The 19,387-nt window shown below is 41.0% G+C and overlaps 2 protein-coding genes across 2 annotated transcripts in view; one reads left to right on the top strand and one right to left on the bottom strand.

Annotated features, from left to right (window-relative positions):
• The window catches only part of rasa1a (RAS p21 protein activator (GTPase activating protein) 1a), a 31,111-nt gene extending 25,692 nt beyond the window's left edge, over positions 1-5,419 (top strand). The window contains exons 17-26 of the mRNA XM_085475184.1: positions 84-243; positions 430-572; positions 712-827; positions 922-1,008; positions 1,107-1,174; positions 1,268-1,356; positions 1,441-1,518; positions 1,812-1,946; positions 2,040-2,119; positions 3,850-5,419. Of these exons, the coding sequence (XP_085331310.1) occupies positions 84-243; positions 430-572; positions 712-827; positions 922-1,008; positions 1,107-1,174; positions 1,268-1,356; positions 1,441-1,518; positions 1,812-1,946; positions 2,040-2,119; positions 3,850-3,898 (1,005 nt within the window). The 3' untranslated portion in view covers positions 3,899-5,419. The remainder of the gene's footprint in view (positions 1-83; positions 244-429; positions 573-711; positions 828-921; positions 1,009-1,106; positions 1,175-1,267; positions 1,357-1,440; positions 1,519-1,811; positions 1,947-2,039; positions 2,120-3,849) is intronic.
• Positions 3,110-9,073, bottom strand: ccnh (cyclin H). Its single transcript, XM_085475189.1, has 10 exons — positions 8,551-9,073; positions 8,325-8,476; positions 8,101-8,226; positions 7,939-8,012; positions 6,648-6,861; positions 6,376-6,539; positions 5,967-6,037; positions 5,613-5,718; positions 3,416-3,479; positions 3,110-3,312 (listed from the first exon to the last, which is right to left on the bottom strand). The coding sequence occupies exons 2-10, from the start codon at positions 8,439-8,441 to the stop codon at positions 3,286-3,288; spliced, it is 963 nt and encodes a 320-aa protein (XP_085331315.1). The 5' UTR covers positions 8,442-8,476; positions 8,551-9,073; the 3' UTR covers positions 3,110-3,285.
• Between the last annotated feature and the right edge of the window lie 10,314 nt (positions 9,074-19,387).

The raw sequence follows: 19,387 nt of genomic DNA, 5'->3' as shown, positions 1-19,387 counted from the left end.
ACTGAAAAGTGGCTTTGATTGCAACGTCTATTAACGGTCTACTCGGTTGTTGACTTTATGTCCTTGTTGTGCATCCTTTGCAGATAATCTTGCAGAAGGAGTTTTATGTCGTCTATGCTTTGGCACATGTGTGTGGTCAGGACCGCTCCTTACTGGCAAGTCTCCTCCTGCGGATCTTCAGGCACGAGAAGACTGAAGCCCCGCTACTCAGGACACTCAATGACAGAGAGATTAGCATGGAGGGTAGGAGTCACTGCTATTGTAATCCAAAGATAGGAAGGCTTAGGCATCTAAATAGATTGGTTTTAAAGAATTATGAAAGAATCATTTCATTGAAAGCTATAAGTGACAATCATGTTGCTTGGTAACCGGGAAGTTGTCGTGTCCACGCATTTTAAAAACCCTTCTCTGCTTATGCATTGCTACCAGATGAGGCCACAACATTGTTCAGAGCGACTACACTGGCCAGCACACTGATGGAGCAGTACATGAAGGCCACAGCAACACCCTTCGTCCACCACGCGCTCAAAGACACCATCCTCAAAATCATGGAGAGCAAACAGTCCTGCGAGGTAAACGCCTGCTAAAAATGTTGCATTAAGTGTTGATACCGTACAATAAGGTGAAATATTTATCTTGTTGAATTTATTTGTCTATTTCCCCGCCAAATCTCGGCCTAAATCTACCTTTTTTTTTTTAATTGTTTTTAAGTTGAACCCTTCAAAACTGGAAAAGAATGAAGATGTGAATATGAATCTGGGGCATCTCCTCAACATACTGTCTGAGCTGGTGGAGAAGATCTTCATGGCTGCTGAGATCCTTCCACCGTAAGCTCATTTACCCTCACACAGCAGAAAATCAAACCACAAGTCCAAGGAACCCAAAAAATCAATTCAGGTGTCTCTATAATTACTTTTTCAGTACTTTGAGGTACATCTACGGCTGTCTGCAGAAGTCTGTGCAACAGAAGTGGCCCACCAACACCACCATGCGAACGAGAGTTGTAAGGTAGACAAACTGCCAAAAAACACCGATTTTCTTTGAGAGTATGAATGTTTGTTTATTATGTTTCCATATCTTATTATGCTTATCGATTCCTTTTCTAGTGGCTTTGTCTTTCTAAGACTGATCTGCCCCGCCATCCTCAATCCCAGAATGTTCAACATCATTTCTGGTGAGCATCTGCTGAAAAGCGCACACGCCATATCATCTTTGCTCACTCTGTGACTTGCCACTGTGCATTTGACACTACTGTTCCCTTTTGCAGATCCTCCATCTTCAACAGCAGGCAGGACCCTCACACTGGTGGCGAAGTCTGTCCAGAATCTGGCTAACCTGGTTGAATTTGGTGCTAAGGTATGAATTCTTTCATTCAGCTTTTATAGGAAGGCACGTGTCGAGATTTGTCTGGATTTGACAGTTGTCTCTGCTCACGAACAGGAACCCTACATGGAGGGTGTAAACCCTTTCATCAAAAACAACAAACACAGGATGATCATGTTTCTGGACGAGTTGGGGGTGAGTCACATTTGTTGCCGAAAGCTCAAAAGATTAGTGCATTTAAATGCTTTGTAGTTTTATAAAGTAAAAGTAAAGTACTATTAAGATATCTTAGCAATTCAGTGTGTAGTTACATCTCTTTACATTGACAAAAGCGCTAAATTGAGTGGGCGGTATGTCATCGCTGCTTTTTTACTATTGGTCAAATTAAGAAAGTAGCTTAAATACTACATTGACCTTAGGGAAATTATAAAAGGATACCTTTTCATAAGCTTTGAAAAACTTTAAGAAACTCTTAACTGTGTTTCTAGAATGTGCCTGACCTCCCTGAAGCCACGGAGCACTTTAGGACGGACCTGTCCCGGGACCTGGCCGCGCTGCACGAGATCTGTGCCACACACTCAGACGAGCTCCGGACGCTGAGCAACGAGAGGGGCTCAGGACAGGTTAGAGACCGCTGCCACATTCTCGCACAGAGACATCAATTAATGTCGTCGCATTTCACGAGGCTCATTTATCTCCCCGTTTGATCTCCGCAGCATGTATTGAAAAAGATGCTGGCCATCACAGAGCTCCTCCAGCAGAAGCAGGCTCAGTATGCCATGTCCAACAGCAACAGGTAGTACTGCACTCTTCCTCTCCTCCCATCCTCCCCATCCTTGCGTCAAGTCTCCGAGTGCAGCCCGGTGGAGACATGGCATGCTCTACCCTCATCACCATGGCAACCCATCCACCATTCTCCATCATATCTTCCTCTGATAGTCCCGCCCATCCCACCCACCTGCCATCTTGTCTCGTTCACCACAAGAGAGCTATGCAACAACAGCAGCTGAGTACAACAGGCGACGGCGTACTTTAAAAAATAAATAAAAAAACAAACAAAGAACTTGCACCAGTAACTGACAGCTGTATGCACAATGCAAATATTTGTTCCCCTCCTCCATTAACTGTGATTTGGGTACATTTATTCCTTTCATCACTGAGGCCAAATGCTGAGAGGGGCTTTTTGTACCCAGTATGTGTTTTCAATAGCACAGGTTGCCAAAGTGCCCCCCCACCCCTCCTACTCAATATGAGGAAACTGACAAGGAGATGCTAGTTTTCCTCAGACCCCTTTACTGGAAACTGGATTACAAGAGATGATGCTTTTTTGTAATTAGTGACTTATTTGAAGGTGGTGACAATATCTGCAAAGTACTGAAACAAGCATCTCTGTATGTCTGTGGTTTGTTTTTGTTTTTCTTTTCTAGATTGGAACAAAGTCTTTCGAAAAAAGAAAAGTATGGTTATTTTATATTAATAAATTCTCTTGCTGGAATCATGAGTATATACATGAGAAGAGCTGCATTTTTCCCAATAATTGTATCAGCTATTTTTTTGATTATCTGGTTGAGGCTTTTTTTTCTTTTTTTTGAAACTTCAAGACACATAATCAGAGAAACCAAGTAAAACAAAAGTGTTTACAGCAGTAAAAAGAAAAAAAATTGGGATAGTACAGACTGTATCAGACATGCATGCACTCATTAAACTGTTTTTGTAAAGTAGATTACGGAGTGGGTTTTTCTTTTGGTCTCCTGATTTGAAGGAGGAGAAATGTGTGCACATGGTGTCATGTGACAGAAATATGTAGAAAACTCTTTATTAAAAAAGCAGAAGAGAGAGCAAACAAACAGCTGACTGCAATTATGACACGAACACCTGCATTTATGTCACATCCCTTTACAGTAAAACACTGGAATTAATGTGTATATATAATAACTTTAAACTCTGCTCAGTTGCACAAGTCTAGATGAGGTCTTCATCAGTCCATTCCTGAAATAAAACAAAAGTCTAGATTTAGAAAGAATTGTTTAAAAAACAAACAACAACAGCAACAAACAAACGTTAAACTGAGAATAATGTTGGCCTGCCTCACCTCTTCTACCAACCGTGGTTCTTTTGCTACATGGCCATCTTCTTCATATCCTCTCTTTCGTTTGCTGCGATGGGGGAAAAAAAAAGAAAATTTAGCATGTAGGTGTAAAACTAGTTTTGCAAACACTTCTGCAAATCGCAAGTGTTGTTTTGCGAGAAATAACCGTCCCACATCTTTGCTGTTAACTGTAACTTGTCAACTCTGTCGTCAACTCATTTCGGTAGTGTGAGACCTCTAGTGTGTAGTGCCCCTCCATAATCACTCTTAGTTGCATTTTGTGTTTCTCTTCATTATTTTAGTTTCTATGACTTCATTTAGACTCTCTTCACGCCATGTTTGCAAGCCACACACGACTGGCGAGGCCATCTGTCTGGAACATTTTGATGCACAGCAAACAAAGTCCCTTTCACAAACGTGTTCGCTTTATCTTACAGGACAGAGTGCACCATCATGTCACTCGCTGCTGCCATCCAGGTAATGTGAGTTTTCATACGATTTTTCACCTGAGAATCAAAAGTGTGGCGGTCGGGCCGCACAGCCAGCCAAAGCGAGGCCTCATCATCCCGTGAGGTGTAGAACCGAAGACTGGAGCAAGTTTGTACTTTCCAAGCATGTGGCCTAGATTCCTGGCGGTATAAATGCAATACGGCTGTTCTCCATGGGAAACCCACTTGCTGCGTTTCTGAATGCTGTCCTTCCAAAGCCCTTCTCGAAATGCTTCAAACGATGACGCCGTGTTTAAAGATGGGCAAAAAGCCTCAAAGATTTCTGTGAAGATCTGAGAGACTTTACTGCAGACTTTTTTTTTTTTTTTTTTTTTTTAAATCCTTGCTATTCCTGCCACTCCCTAAATATAAAATAAAAAAAAATAAAAAACCTGAGCAGTTACAGTTGGTAACTGACATAGAACCAGACAAATAGGGGGTTTGGTAGGGAGGCTACCTGATGGGCCAACTTCTGTCTCGTGATGACACAGGAGAAAGGAAATCCAAAGCATTGAAGTAGCGTTTTTTTTCTGCCATCATCAGGGAATTCAAACATAGCACCTCTTGCCAAGACAACACGAGCCTTAACGCCCTTTCTACTCACTGTCCTCTCACCCACGTCGCCTGATTTTTACAATAAGCTCTTCCTTTAAACCATTGACGACTTCCAGTCTGTGTGTGAACTTTGACGCAGCAACGGGAGTCGCTTGTTACTTCTTTTTTTGGCTGTTTTTTTAAAATATGCTGCTTTGTTTATTGATGTTATATACTTAGGCTTGTATAGAGAAACTGTGTTTGTGTACGATTACAGCTGAAAGGTAGTCATAGGAGTTTGTAGGAGATACCTGTAACCCATTCTGTGCATGTGTAATCCTGACGGATCCTGTTATTGTGTGTGGGCCTACATATATGCTGCTCTAACGACTTTCACCGGAACTCCCCTTTATGCCTTTTTGGACGTTTTAAAAAAAAAAAAAAAAAAAAAAAAAAAAAAAAAAAAAAAAGAATCTTTCACACGTTGCAGTCTCTCTCTCGCTTTTCCCTCCACCAACAGGTGGCGTTTCAGTACATAGATCCACCCGGAGAAGTCATGCCACGCACAGATTTACCAACTTCAACGTCATAACGGTTGGCCCCGTGTGCCTCGTCGTGATTCGAGCAGCTGCAAAAGTCTGAATCTGTGCCTGTCATAGCGCAAAAGTTTACCACAGTTTACTGTAGTTGCACTTAAGATACCACGGACCTCACCGAGTGTTAGCAGACATCTGGCGACAGATAAGTGACATAATGTCTCCTAACATCGCCCAGAACAACAAAAAAAACAAAACAAACAAAACTCCTCATCAGCTATACCAATATCAGCTGTGCTACATGGTATAGATGATGTACTTTCTGTATTTCATACAGCTGATGATAATGATGTGTAATCCTTTTTATTTTTCTACCTGATTACTGAACCTTGAACCTTTTGCATCTTAGATACGACAACCTGGCTAAAATAAAACAATATATACCTGGACTTAGTTGCTTGTTTGTGTGTGCCAGAGTACTACGTGACAGTTTTACAGTGACATTAAGTGTTATTTTTCTTTCTACATACATATGTACACACTGATCAGCTTTATATATTCTGATTTTAATATCACAATGTTTAACTGTCGGAAAGTATCACAAAACAAAAACAACCAAGGGAGTTAATGTCGTCTCCTTACTTGCTTGAACTGGCAAATTCGGCATGAATCCTCTCCAGCCTCTGTTTGGAAATATTCACCTCCTCTAGTTTAGGAGGCTCATATTTCTTCAGGAGGGTTTTCATTCCTGAAAAAACAAAGCAGCAAGTTTGAAAGCGCATTCTTTGCCAAGGCCCTGTTTTGTAGCTCTAAGGCACATGAGTTGGATTGGCATTTAAAATGTATTCAGTTCTTCCTTTACTTGTGCAATTCAGCATAATAGTTTCTGTATCGTGCAGTCAATCGGACAGAACCGCAAGAAAAAGCCTCTGGAGAAGCTAAAACAGCTCAATATCACCATCTTGTGGTGTCAACTTGAAGGTGCGGTTTACTCACGTCTCATGGAGTCGTACATCTTTGAGAGCGTCTCCTTCTCCTCTTTCAGTCCTAAGCACTGGGTCAGGTAACTGGGCATGAGAAATAATACATAGAAGGGATCGGTCTTGATTAACATACGACGGACAAACTTCTTCAGAGAAATTACATTTTACGGTTTTTTTTTGTTCCTGATTCAAATTTTGCTTTTGTAATGTATTTGCTGTACATATAAATTAACTAAGCCAGCCAATAATCACTCTGGACTTTATGATGAAATCTTAAATTCTAAACATTATCTAACATTTAAATTTTTTTTCAACCATGAGGAAGATTCGATTCATAATTAGACATAATATTTTAAATCCGTGTTTGAAATTCAAACTGACCACTGTCACCTGGTTACTGATTTAAGAACTTTGTGTACTACCTCTCCATGTTAAGACCGGCTCTCGAGGCGCTGTTCAGAATAGCTGTCAGAGCGATCTGGGAGGGAGAAAAAAGTAGTCCTGCATCTGTCATAGCTGCCTGTGTCAGAAAGTCATCGGCAGTCTTCCTCAGTGACTCTGGGCTTTCCAGTGTAGGGTACCGGGTCTGGAAAAAGCGATATTTTCAAATGAAAACTTAAGTAAGCGAGATTAGGGCAGTAGTAGTTTCCGTCTTCGTGTTTATAGTGTGAAGCAGTCATAAGAGCACACCCACCTTGAGGTCGATGAGCAGACCTTCCATGGGTCTGTAGGGGTTGTGGACCACCAAATGAAAGTTGAGCTGCTGGATTAGCAGTAGCTCATACTCCAGGATCTGCTCCAGAACCCTTTCTTGTCCTGCTGGGGTCTCCTGTACAAGATTGCCCACAAACTGGGTGCAGGACACATTGAATTCATCTACTTTGCAGGCCAGGTATGTACACGTCAGCCTAAAACAAGTAACAGGTTGCTTAGAACAAGGCTGAAAAAACATTCTATAATTAACTCATTATTCAACACGACATGAAGGTTAAGTGGTTTAAGTGTTAGTTAAATAAATCATTTTTATACACAGCAAATCATTCAGTGACCCTCCCCCTATGCCCTATGGATGCTGCACTTTTATCTTGGAAGGAAACATTCCCATTAGGAGGAAAGTGTATAGCAGGAAGTAGGAGATCACTGAGAACAACTTTGGTTAAGATCGAAGAGAAACCCCCCCCCCACAAAAAAACAAAAACAATTTATTATGAGGTCAGGTAAAATTATGATGTCAAAGAAAAAGAAACGCTGTGTTTAGAGAATCTGTCTGCACTTAGTCTAGACGACTTGATAATGTGACTGTGGGTGACGATCACATGGGTCACCCCTGTTAACACTGAGCACAGATTACGAAACACCTGAGATGCTTTGCTGCCACATACTCTTACGCGTTTCTCATCCTGACATCTGCCCACATCATCTCTCTCCACTGAAGATCAACTTTGACTCTTGAATTGAGGCTTTCAACACACCTGACATCACATTAATTTACGATAAGAGACCACCAAACTGAGTTACACTACAACCGTCGCATCGCTTTGATCGTTTTAATAAAACAGTTCAAAGTTTGCCTGCGAGTTTAACAAACTGGGAATTTCTGAAACACACCAAGAGATGTATGCTTCTGTGTACAATCTACACTGTAAGGATGTCACCTCGTAGCCACAAACCCCTCTGAAACCCTACAGCATAACCTATGCAGTAACCTGATGTCCACCTCTCTGCAAAGCTACGCATCGTATTGAGTCAGCATGCAACTTTTGTAATTGGCCTGCTCAGCACCGTCGAGTCTTTTTTACTACTGTCGACTACTTTTTTTCACCTCAGTGTTTGAATTTATTAAAGTCAATATAAGGACTCACATATGTCAACAAATTCTTAGAGGGAAACTGCCAAACCTATCAGAAACTTTCCTCAACAGACACTTCCTTTAATGTGTCACCTCAGTGCTGTTCGTTTTCCTTTCACCGACCAGCAGTACTTACATGATAATCCTGGGGTGGTACTCCATGACGGAGTTGCTCAGGTAGAATCTCCTGAAGTACATGAGGGCTGTACCCTGCAAAACGAGAGAAAGGCACGTGGTTCACAGATGTCCTCGAGGTCACATGGCTCTGTTCAAAGAAACCGCATGCATACATACATACCACCACAGACTTTGGCATTGTGGGCTTAAAAGCATTGCAGAATTCCAGCAGCCTCCTCTCATAGTGCCGAAATAGGACGTCTTCCTCATGACGCTGCAAGAACATGGACTCACTCACCCCGGGCTTCTTCAAAGAGGAGGGAGTGAAGGTAACTGTCAAACAGACGTTCATGGACTACATCTTTGGTTCAAATATGCCTAATGACATTTTTAATCGCAGCTTACCTTCCCACTTTCTAGGGCCTTGTTGCGGAATTTCTGATTAGCCTTGCACCTCATATGCTCGAGTTCATCTTCACTTTTAAAAATCCAGTATTTCTTCTGGGAGCTGTTGTGAAACATGTCGCCTGTTGTGGAGAACACCGCAGCAAAACTGCCTGATAAAAAAAAAAAAAGAGTCAACGTTAGCCTGCCGTCCAAACTTTGATAAATCTGAAATAAAATAACTTACAGTTGTTGAGCGTATTTGAAGGTCAGTCCATCCACGACACCGATGCTGCGTGAAAATAATTTTCTACAAATGAGCGCGTTTAATGCCTCAAGACAGTTCAAAACTAACGTCTTAACAAGCGGACTGCGGCAATAACAAATCCCACGCGCGTCGCCATTGGATTACGTCGACCTCGTCGGTTATTGATGACGCACACATACACATATACGCACACAATCGAAGTCATATTTAGGGACGTTTTTGGCAGTTTTAGACGGGAATGCCACTTGAAACGCGCCGAATGGCTTCAATTTATGTCTAATTGGGGTAGTTTCGGTCCCCAGAGGCAACAGCGTCCCCAATGAACGGGTGTGTCAGCTGATATAGGTCCCCAATTTTGACAGAAGTAAACACACACACGAACTCACACACACACAAGCAAACATACTCCAGAAAAAAAAAGAAAAAACAGGAGGTTGGAAAGAAAACGAATGAAGCGCCATGAAGACGTTTCACCTCCCACCCAAGAGATTTCTTCAGATGATATCCCACCTTTGCAGGGTCACGTGTGCTAGGCCGGTTAGAAATAGCTGCCACTTTTGACAGTCTGTAGCGTTGAAAGAGGTGTCTGACCTTGTGTGTCCTCTTCACTTGGGTTAGCACACGCTAAATAACCCAGAATAAATAAGCATGTAAACCTTGAATAAAGGCCCGCATTAACAGCAGCTCCCTCCTCCTTCTTCTTTAAATGAGCCAGGACAGCATAAAGTTCACACTGCTAAAGCTGGTTTGTGACTATATGTTAGTTAAAATCAAGGATTTTGATTATTTTTTAGTGGGGGGTGGGGAAAAAATGCGCAACAGAAACGAAATCACACGGTATGTTTAGACAGAGCCACTCAACCCCCCACCCGTGTTTCCGCACGCCCTCATTTGCATAAACATGAGTAATTTATGAATAATAAATGCCCTTGCATTCAGCGGGAGCCGTTAATTTGCATATCACCACAGCTACAGTTTTATTTCCTTAGTGCGGCGTTATCATGAAGCCCTTCGAGCCTGCATAAAACCAGGCTCAAAGAAATGACGCTTTAACAGGTATGTGCGCACTTGGGACTATTTTATATAATCTTAACCTTTTTCTCTACAGGCGCTTTCCGTGTGAACGCTCGCGTCTGAGCTCTGTCTGTGATAGGCTTGTGCACAAGGCTACGGCGGGCTTCTACACTAGCCACCGCTCGGTCTTGCCCTGTAAATTGCATAAACATGAAGTGCCGATGCATTATTGATGAGACCATTGCAACGTTTACTGTATGTGCGCATATGTGTGCGTGCGCGGGACTGACTGTGCATGCACGCTTGTGTTGTCAGCCTAACACCTCTCCCTCTGCTATTTCGCATAATTCTGCAGTGTGATGACTTATTTTTGTCTTTCTGTGTTGTGTTGGACTATCTTGAAGGTTTTTGTTTGTTTGTTGTTGTTTTGTTTTGTTTTTACATTTCTGCTGTTTAATTTGTCATTTATATATGTATGTGTAGGGTTTTTTTTTTCTGTTTTGAGACTTCATCACTTCATCCTGTGCCTTCACTATTTACAAAAGAAATGCTGGCTTGATGGTGAGGCAGCAAGTGAAATCTGCCTCCCCGTGAGTGTGTATGTTCATGTGATGGGTGATTTGAAGGGAGAGACACCACAGTTTTAGGTCAGGTGTGTGTGTGTGTGTGTGTCCCTGTGAGTAACGGTTGCTCCTATGCAATCTGACAGGCAGTGTTTTATGGGAAATCAAACTTGGGTGATTTTGTTGCATTGCCAGATCAACTGAATGATCTTTGAGCCTCCCTGATCGAGTTAGACTCATCCTCCCAGAGTCGAGCCCACACTCCTGCCTGTTATATTTCAGCCGCATATGAAAACCTTTTCAGGCGTGCTGAAATGATTGCTATTCACGGACACAAAGTCAGCTAAAATTCAGCCGCCGATGCCATGTGAACCATCACCTCGCCTGTACGCAGCTTTGTAAACTATTCATGGCGGTGATAATGCTGAGGAGGGAGGCGAGGAGAAGCTGGAGGAAGATAATCCCCACCCCGTGGCCCACCTTCCTCATCTCATCTATGAAGTTACTTTCTAGCATGAGAGGAAATAATCTGGATATAACCTTGACAATGATGCAGATGATTTACCAGAATGAGCCTGCCTAATCCATTTTTTTGCCCGCCCTTGCCCTGATATTCCTCGTGTTTGCTGCAGCTTTCATTCCATTTCAGCTTCACACGCCAACAATTAAATCCCGATTCTGACTCGTCGCATGTGCATATTAATTTTCTACTCTCCATCCTGCAGCATCCAACGACACCCCCACCCCACCCCATCCAAATTGGTACCCAGGTTGCTATGGCAACCATAAGTGGCAGTGCTGATGTCAGAAACTCCTCCAAGGACAGTCATGCAGGCATTGGGTCAGGTGATATGCAACGCTGCTGGGCATCCAGGAACAAAATGGCGGCCACTCCCCCCCCCCACCTCAGTTTTCTTTTCTTTTTCTTCTTTTTTTATTAACCACATGTGAGACTCTCTCTTTGAGCTTAAATAAAAGCGTGGAGTGCACCTGTGCTCCTCCCCCCCCCACCTCTCTTTTTTTGTTTTGAAATGTGTGATATGGATGATGTGGGATATTCTCTGTGTGATTGGTGTGAGGGAAAGGCATCACAGAGCTGAGCTGTCTGAGCCCCTCAGAGATCGGCTGCCTGTCTGAAGAATTTAGAAATCTGTCTGGCTATTTAAGCGCATTCACATCTGTGTGTCCCTTTGTGTTTGAATGTGTCCGTACACTGGTTTTCTCAGGTTGGCATTAAGCAGTCAAAGGTTCCCCCTCCCCTTCAGACACTCAGCGCTCCCCCACTGCCTCTTTCTCTTCTCTGTCTCTAATTGAGCTTTGTGTCTACCTCCATCTCCATTCAAATCCAGCCTCATTTGCATACTGCCGCTGCGTGCTGGACAGCTCCCCAGCTGTACTGTACAGAACTAAATGAGGAACACAGACCCACTTTGCGTGACGTGAATACTAAGCAGGCGCGATAGTCATTTTCCTGTTTCCTGAAAATACAGCTACCTGAGAGATCAGGGGTAAATAGGAAGGAGTGCGGTCGTATCAAATCAGTTGCATTCACAGTCAGACGGGCATTACCAGACTGGGAAGGGGATGCTGATATAAAGGCAGAATTAATTATTTTTTCTTAAACGAAACAAGGCAAAACATCATATACTCTAATTTGACTTAAAAGTTGCCAGAGGTGTTGTGATGTAGGCTACGAAGGTTTCAAGCTGACATCATTTATATTTGTATTTAAATTTAAATCCTGGAAATTCTGCAGGAAAACAGGATTCACCCACTTTCTTTTCCTTTTTTTTTTTTCCTTTTGCCAGTTACGTGACAATTTTGCCCCATTTTGGCAGGTTTAATTTGAACCCTACTGCCCTTTAGCTTTACTCTCACATCATTCCCTTTGAGGCCCGATTTTAAGGTCCCTTGCATTTTAGCAGAGGAAGTTGCTCAGCATTGAGGAATTTTTAGGGACGTTTTGCTTGAGTGCACAGAGACACGTAATTATGCTGTATTTTTGATGCACTCCAGTCACATTTAACAGAATGTTAAGCACGCTCTTAATGGGAAGCTTAAAACCCCCCCAAGGCCAATTTTCATTTTGAGCATACTGGTAGAGATTTGTGACATTTCAACTCATTTCAGTATTCAATCAAAGACATAGCTCTAGGGAGAGCACAACTAGCATGCTCTTTACGGTAAATCCAACTGTCCTTGGCTTTCCTATGCAGCCGCTTCCTCCATAGTCACACCTTTGAGAATTGGAGCAAATTAAATGACCCATTTTAGCTTTACCTTGAAGACAAATGCAAACAGTGTGAAAATGTTTCAGTTTTTTCTTTTCTTTGTTTCTTCAGTGAGTTTGAATATAAGGGCTTTATTTAGAAAACAAAATCACGTGTGCTCATTTTTAAGTGTCTGGCAGTGTTTAAATCAGCAGGGAATGAAAAACACATTGTGCTCCATCATTCTGAGCACCTTAGGCATTGAGGGGAATGTAGAGGAGGACAGACAGAGTGATGTTAAGGTACAGTCATTCTGGTGAAAATCCAATCCATACTGTACAATGCTCCAACAAGTCCACCAAATGACCCTTTATATCAATGTACAATGTCCTCACCTCTCCAAATAGCCGGGCTATTTGAGTGAAATGCTGTACAGGTAGAATGTTGTGTGACCAATCTCTGGGCACTGTTGCTGCTCTATTTGAACATAAAATAAAACAAATATTATATATATATATATATATATATATATATATATATATATATATATATATATATATATATATATATATAATATTAGGGTATAGTTTGGATTGTTATTATTACTTAATGTTTGTTTGTTTTCTTTTATTTTTAAAAAAAATCTATTATCTCTCTTCCATAACTTCTTCAGTTTTTAGGGTAAAATAATTGCAAAGAAACTAAATGAATCCCCAGTGTCTCAAGTAATAGATCAGTATGTTTTGGTTATTACTTGTTGTTAAATTTAAGAAAAAAAAAAGTATTTTTCATTCATTCTAAATTTTCAACTTTAAAAAAATCAACACTTTTCCTCGATAGCCACATTTTTAATGGGTTCGTACCATCACAAAAGCGTTGTGCCCGTGTGTGTGTGTGCGCGCGTACATGAGGGCTGTACATCAGTGTGAATTAGCTTTCAGAGGGGGGTTATGCATCTTAATCTAATTAAGAACGAAGTGCCTGAATATAGATGAAGAATTATGAGCTTCAAATTGGGGGAGGGGGAGCTGCGTTTGATCAAGTCAAGTTGCCCAGCAACCAAAACCATTTATTTCAGACAAAAAAAAAGAAAGAAGAAGAAGCCCTCTAAGCTTTTATAATCGGGTTGTCTGCATTAAAATGCAAAGGACGTTGGCAGACTGCACCTGAAGGATGGCAAAAATTAGTCAGGGTAAATTCTCAACTTACAGGTGAATTGCTGACCTTCTGCAGTAAGGGCCTGTCAAAATAAACCCTTAAACCCTGCAAATCAGCCCAAATAAGCTTTCAGATGCAGCTTGTAAAAAGGAAGTGAATAAAACCGAAGTGCATTTGCATACACTGTGTTTTTCTTCCCTCTGTTTGAGCATGCTCAAGCGTGTTTAAACACAGTTGTTATTAATTAAACTCAGTGTTGAATTTTACACTCAGATTTACTTGTTTAAATGAATCACTTTAAAATTAAACTCCGTTTAATTACAGACTGATAAAAAAAAAAAAAAAAGCATGTTGTGTAAAAACTACATCTATTTTGCCACAATCATCATGAAAAAATATTTAAAATAGTTTTTTGATGTATTATTTTGTGAAATAATCATAATCTTTTTTATTTCTTAAAAATCCATATATTTGACAAACATTAACTTATAGAAGTACTCTCTTTGGCTCCTCTAATCGAGACACGAAAGCTGAGCATTGAAGTGCTCCTGCTGTAATCTCTGGCACCCTCCCCTCTTTTGTTTTCCTAATTGCCACCACCCTTTTTTGTTAGAGGGCATTCTTATAAGTGCATCAATCTGAGCTGGAGAGGACTGAAGGCTTCCTGTGGACTTCCTGTGGACTTCGACAAAAAGCCCTGTCAGGTAGATCAGCCATTAGTCACCAGTCTACATTGTCTCTGACAAATCTGACGTTTAAAGTAGACGCGTAATTCCAAAGCACTCTCTGTGCAGAACAAATTGCAAACATTTTATTCCGGAAACATCATAAATGTTGGCTGGAACAGAAAACATATTGATGGAAAAATAATTATTTAGATCTTTACCCAGTTAAATTTGATTACAACAAACAAATAGTAATTGACATTATAGCATTTTTTTTAAGTTAAATGTAATTACTGCCATTTTTTAAAATTTAGTTCTGCTATGATTTAAAGAAGATTTTTTGGTATTTCATCTTGTGACATAAAGTCACCTTCATTTTTGATCCGGTCATGCAACAAGAGCAACAACAACAACAATAATAATGCTAATAATAATAATAATATTAATAATATTAATAATAAAAAATAAATAAATTGGAAAAAATATTTATAGATCCTCATTCTTGTCTTTTTAACTGTGTATCTGAACAGTACAGTAACTGTACTTATTCCTACGACTTCAGTGTAATGTGTAGTAAACAGTGCCACACAGCCCTGATTAAATAATGCCCTCTTGTGGTCTTTGTATGAGGACTACTGAGAGGAAGTAAAATTAGAAATTAATATAATCAGCACTAGAAATAATACACTTTTATGCGTTTGTTCATTTGCTTTAATTTCCACACACACCCAGTACTTGCATCACATTTCCACTCATGTTGTTATATCCACGTCCCATTTTAATTGTGTTTCTTGCGAGTGTCATTTAAAAGAAACCCCCAAACACACAAACGCTCACACACATAAACTCGCTCACTCTTTTTTTTTTCCTAATGATTTGAGTTACTCTTTCTTTTCACTAGATGGGGTAAGAGCATCATTTAATAGACCATTAAGCCTAGCAAACGTTGCCCCACTGCACCTTTGCAAACAACGATATCATGATAAAACTCTTCTTTAATGATTTTTTATAGAAATCCAAAGTCTAAAATGGTGTCAGCTTTGCAGGTTTTGCTTAAAGTACTGAACTTTCTTCCCTTTGGGCCATAAGCAGCACTTACCAAAGTGCCTCAGATGCAAAGAAAAATCGGAATATCACAAAATGTACAAAATATTGGAATACTGGTTCATACTGAAATATCAGTTCTGCTTTGCTTCTCCAAAGCATTTTGCAAACTGGATATAGAGATGATTTGCAAAGCTTCTGCTGCAGTCTGGGCCGAGCTACTCTGAATATTTGCAGTGTTTGTTTTTAACAGAATAACTCTCAGAAAAACACATCTTCCTGCTGTACAATATTTTTGAATCTATTTTAGATTTCATTTCATTCTTTTTCTCATATATTCAGTCTCTCAAAATTGTGTTTCTCTGCAACTCATAAAGTTTTCTCTCTGTCCTCCTTCTTTATCAGCACCCTCCCACCCTCGCTTCATACATTCATTTCAGAGTACCATTAGCTCATGCTTGTGTTAGGGCCGCTGTTGTTCATCCCAGCCCAGCTCCTCAGTGTGTTTGAATTGGCATACGAAAGAGAAGGGGCGAGCTTAACCGCCAGAACTGTGAGACTCTGTGGAGATGACAAGTAGCTCCTTGATTAACCCATAGGCTGGTTCAGCAGACCCACACTTTGCCTGTGTTCTTTATTCATTTCCCTTGTCCCTTTCTTTCAGAAAGAGACCCAATAGGGCCCAGCAGGTGAATGTAAAGAAACGTGAGAGGACTCCCCTCTGATCAGCCTTTCAGACCCAGACAATGGGCCAGCCCACCTCTTGTACTGCTGCATTAAAACCCTGATTAAAGCTCTTCCTGTTAGCGATTGATTGAGGATGCAAAACTAAAACCAACAAAAACCCGCACTGCTGAGGCCTGATAATGACTGGGCCCCACCTACAAAGCACAGGCTTCAAATGATTAGTGGGGTTTTGTTTTCTTAGTAGGTGTGAGAGTGTGTGTGCGTGTGAGTGAGTGTGTGTGTTAGAGAAAAAGAGAGAAGGGTTAGGGAGGAGAGGTTGTCTAACCATACCAGGAGGTCTTCGGGCTGATAGTTGTAATTAATCAACGGGCTTTCTAAGAAAAGACAACAAAACTTTCTTTCTTTCTGTAGTGTCTGTAGACGTGCACATTGGGATTGTGTATGCATATCCGTAAATGTGTATGTCAACACAGTAAAAGGAGATGATTAAGAAAAAATGTTTCTTTGGCTTAAAATCTATTAAATAGAGATATAGGATTGCATACACCTTTAATGTGTTTGAAATATATATATTATAAAGTGCAGTGGAGTTTTTTTTTAAATGCTTAACATTACTTCAAGTGATTAATTTGTGTTAAATTGGGGTTGTTTTCCTTTAATAAAAGAATAAAACTGTATCCCAAATATGCCTTCAGCCTGTGCAAACTTTCACACACTTATCATAATCAGGCTTTCGACTGAAGATTTTTAAACGCTCACGCTCGTCATTGTTATGTAAACAGCCTTTTTTGCATGTTAATCCTTTTACGAGAGAACATTAGCGAGGTGCATGACGACATGGGAAATGATTTGTGGAGAAGACGCTGAGAAGGCTTTAACAATATGCGTGTGTGTGCATCTAGAGGGGGAAAAAAAGGGGGGGGGGGGGTCTTCTTGAACCCATAAATATTGCATTTCTTTGTTTGATGGATGTTTGACGCATTTTCATGCTTCCTTAACAAATTCCACTGTCATATTTTTCCTTTTGTCAGTCATCTTCCAAACAGCAGATCCTGACAATTATCCCAGAGAAACTCCTGATCAAAACCACCTTATTCTCTCTGCTGCTCAGCTCCGTCACACACTGATTCCGCATCACTCTTTTCCTTCCCGCACACAGTCTTTATTTGATTCCAGATATGTGTACTCCACCACTCATCTGCTCAAATGCAAAAAAAAATTGCATTTATAAAGCGTCCGTGTCATGTATATTTCACAGATTTTGTAATGTCTATTTGTCGATGCATCTGAGTTATTACAGTGTTGCAGCGCAGTGATTGTCATAAAGGTTTCGTTCTTAGTACTGTAGCAAAGCAGCTCATTCACAGATCCGACACTGAAGGGAATTTCATGAAATTAAGGCTTTTGTTAACGATGGACGTGGCGGCAAAATAATGGTAGTGATGGCTGGAAGAGGTGAATCTTTTCTTTTCTTTTTTTTGCTGGTTATTTTTGCTTATAGATGTGTGAATTAAGTGAACGATACTGCTGAAGATGTCAAATTGATCAAATAGGAGCGATGCATAATTAATCAAATTGCAAGCTAATATTTATTCATTAATATTTTCAGTCTGTGCAGTTTTGTTTTGTTTTGTTTTTTTCAAATAACTGCATGTTAATTTTGCAATATTTCATTTAAAAATGTGTTCAAAGACTGGAAACTACCAGAAAAAACATCACACAGACATTCCTGGAGTCTCTGAGTAGCAGGAAGGCAAAAAAATAGAGACAGACAGGTAGAGGAAGGCACTGAGGAGGCCCTCAGGCTGCTGTGAGGGTCCTGGACAGATTGGCTTTGGGGCTCCACAACGATCCTCACATCCCACACATTTATCAGTGCAGGGTTACTGTACCACATAGTGCCTGCACTTACACTGTATGCTCATGCAAACACACACACACGTTTAGACCCAGACGTACGCCTACGCCTGCTGTAAGCCTTATAGCCTTTTTAACTTCTTATGTACACCTCTTCCTCCCACTCTACTGTTATTAGCCTCACGCAATCACAATACCTGACTCCACCTCCTGGCATGTATATGAGTCAGAACAATATGCAACTCAGTTATTTTCACGAGCCGTAGTTAGGCCATGCGTACAGTTTCGCCACTGCAAAATCAAAGGAATCGAACTGGGAAAAGACACTAGTACAAAATAAGGAATTAGCATGGCGAAGAAGCACATGGTGTGCTATGTTTTTAAACACAGTTGTAGGAGTTTTGCTTTTATTCTTGCAAAACCTATTCCCAAGTCCTGAGACTTATGTGTAGACTATGCTTTTTTTAGTTTTATATGAGACATATGTGGCCTCAGGCTTATGAAATTAAACTTAAACTTCTAACTGGGAGTCTGTATTTCTTTCACCTGGTGCACCACTTTGTGCTTCAGAAACGTTTTGCTTTTGGATGTTAGTCGTCCTTGCAGGCAGTGGGACAAGCAGGGTTTGTTGATATCTGCACGAAGCTATGAAATACAGGTCTTGTGTTCCACTTAGGTACTGCATTCACCCTGGTGATTTATTATAGAGAGAACATGACATTAATCTCTCCCTAGAATTCTACTTTTCACGAGAATTTGCTGCCAGTCACAAACGAAAGTCCATGTAATGAGTAACATATGGATTAAAAATGAAAGGATTGTGCTGTGAAAAAGGGAAAAAAAGTAATTTTGATATACACATACATTATTTAATTGCTCTGATTTATTTGTTTTTCTGGATAAGTCTGATAATCAGTGTTATGACAAACTCTTACGATGACTGTATTTCCAGGTCCTACGGTAAGCACAAGACTGGCAGTCTCGACACAACCCCTGTCCTCAGCCTCAACCCCCACCCTTGTCCTTGCCCCCACCAACCCACCCTTAACAAACTGTAGTCCTCCACAGCACAAACAGAAGCACGTTGTCACGCACTCGACCCCCCGTGACAGCACTGGGTCACGGAAGCCGATGATGGGCTGTGTGTACCATCAAACACACATGTCATTGTGAAGGGCTGCCAGATTGTCAGTAACTCTTTTCATCCAACCCTAAAATATCTCAGTCCAACTCCGGCTCCTCACACACACACACACACACGCACACTCAGACAGATTGGCTCAGTATCCCAGCCTGCCTGACCCTGGTGGATGTGGATCAGTGCAGAGGCACTGACAACTCTGTCTCTGGCATGCCAACACGCCTGGTGTCGATGAAGTGATGCTTTGAATTAGAAGTGCGTTTGATGCTAAAGAGGAGCTAACCTGATTTGACTGGCTAACGTGATTTGAGTGAGCTCAGACAAAGATAAAGAGCTACGGTGTGTGGAGAAAAATGGATCCCTGCCAGCCCGATCTGCTTATTCAGTCGATAATGGACACAAATGCAGCCAAATGAACCCAAAGGTTCAGCACAGAGCTAATCTAAAATGCTAACAGTTGGCCTTGCATTGCACACT

The sequence above is a fragment of the Copadichromis virginalis genome, linkage group LG12 (assembly GCF_057382275.1).
Source record: "Copadichromis virginalis isolate Kocher_CV1m ecotype Utaka linkage group LG12, C_Virginalis_male_GT1.1, whole genome shotgun sequence".
NCBI classification, from domain to species: Eukaryota; Metazoa; Chordata; class Actinopteri; order Cichliformes; family Cichlidae; genus Copadichromis; species Copadichromis virginalis.
This window is presented reverse-complemented; position numbering and strand designations above follow the sequence as displayed.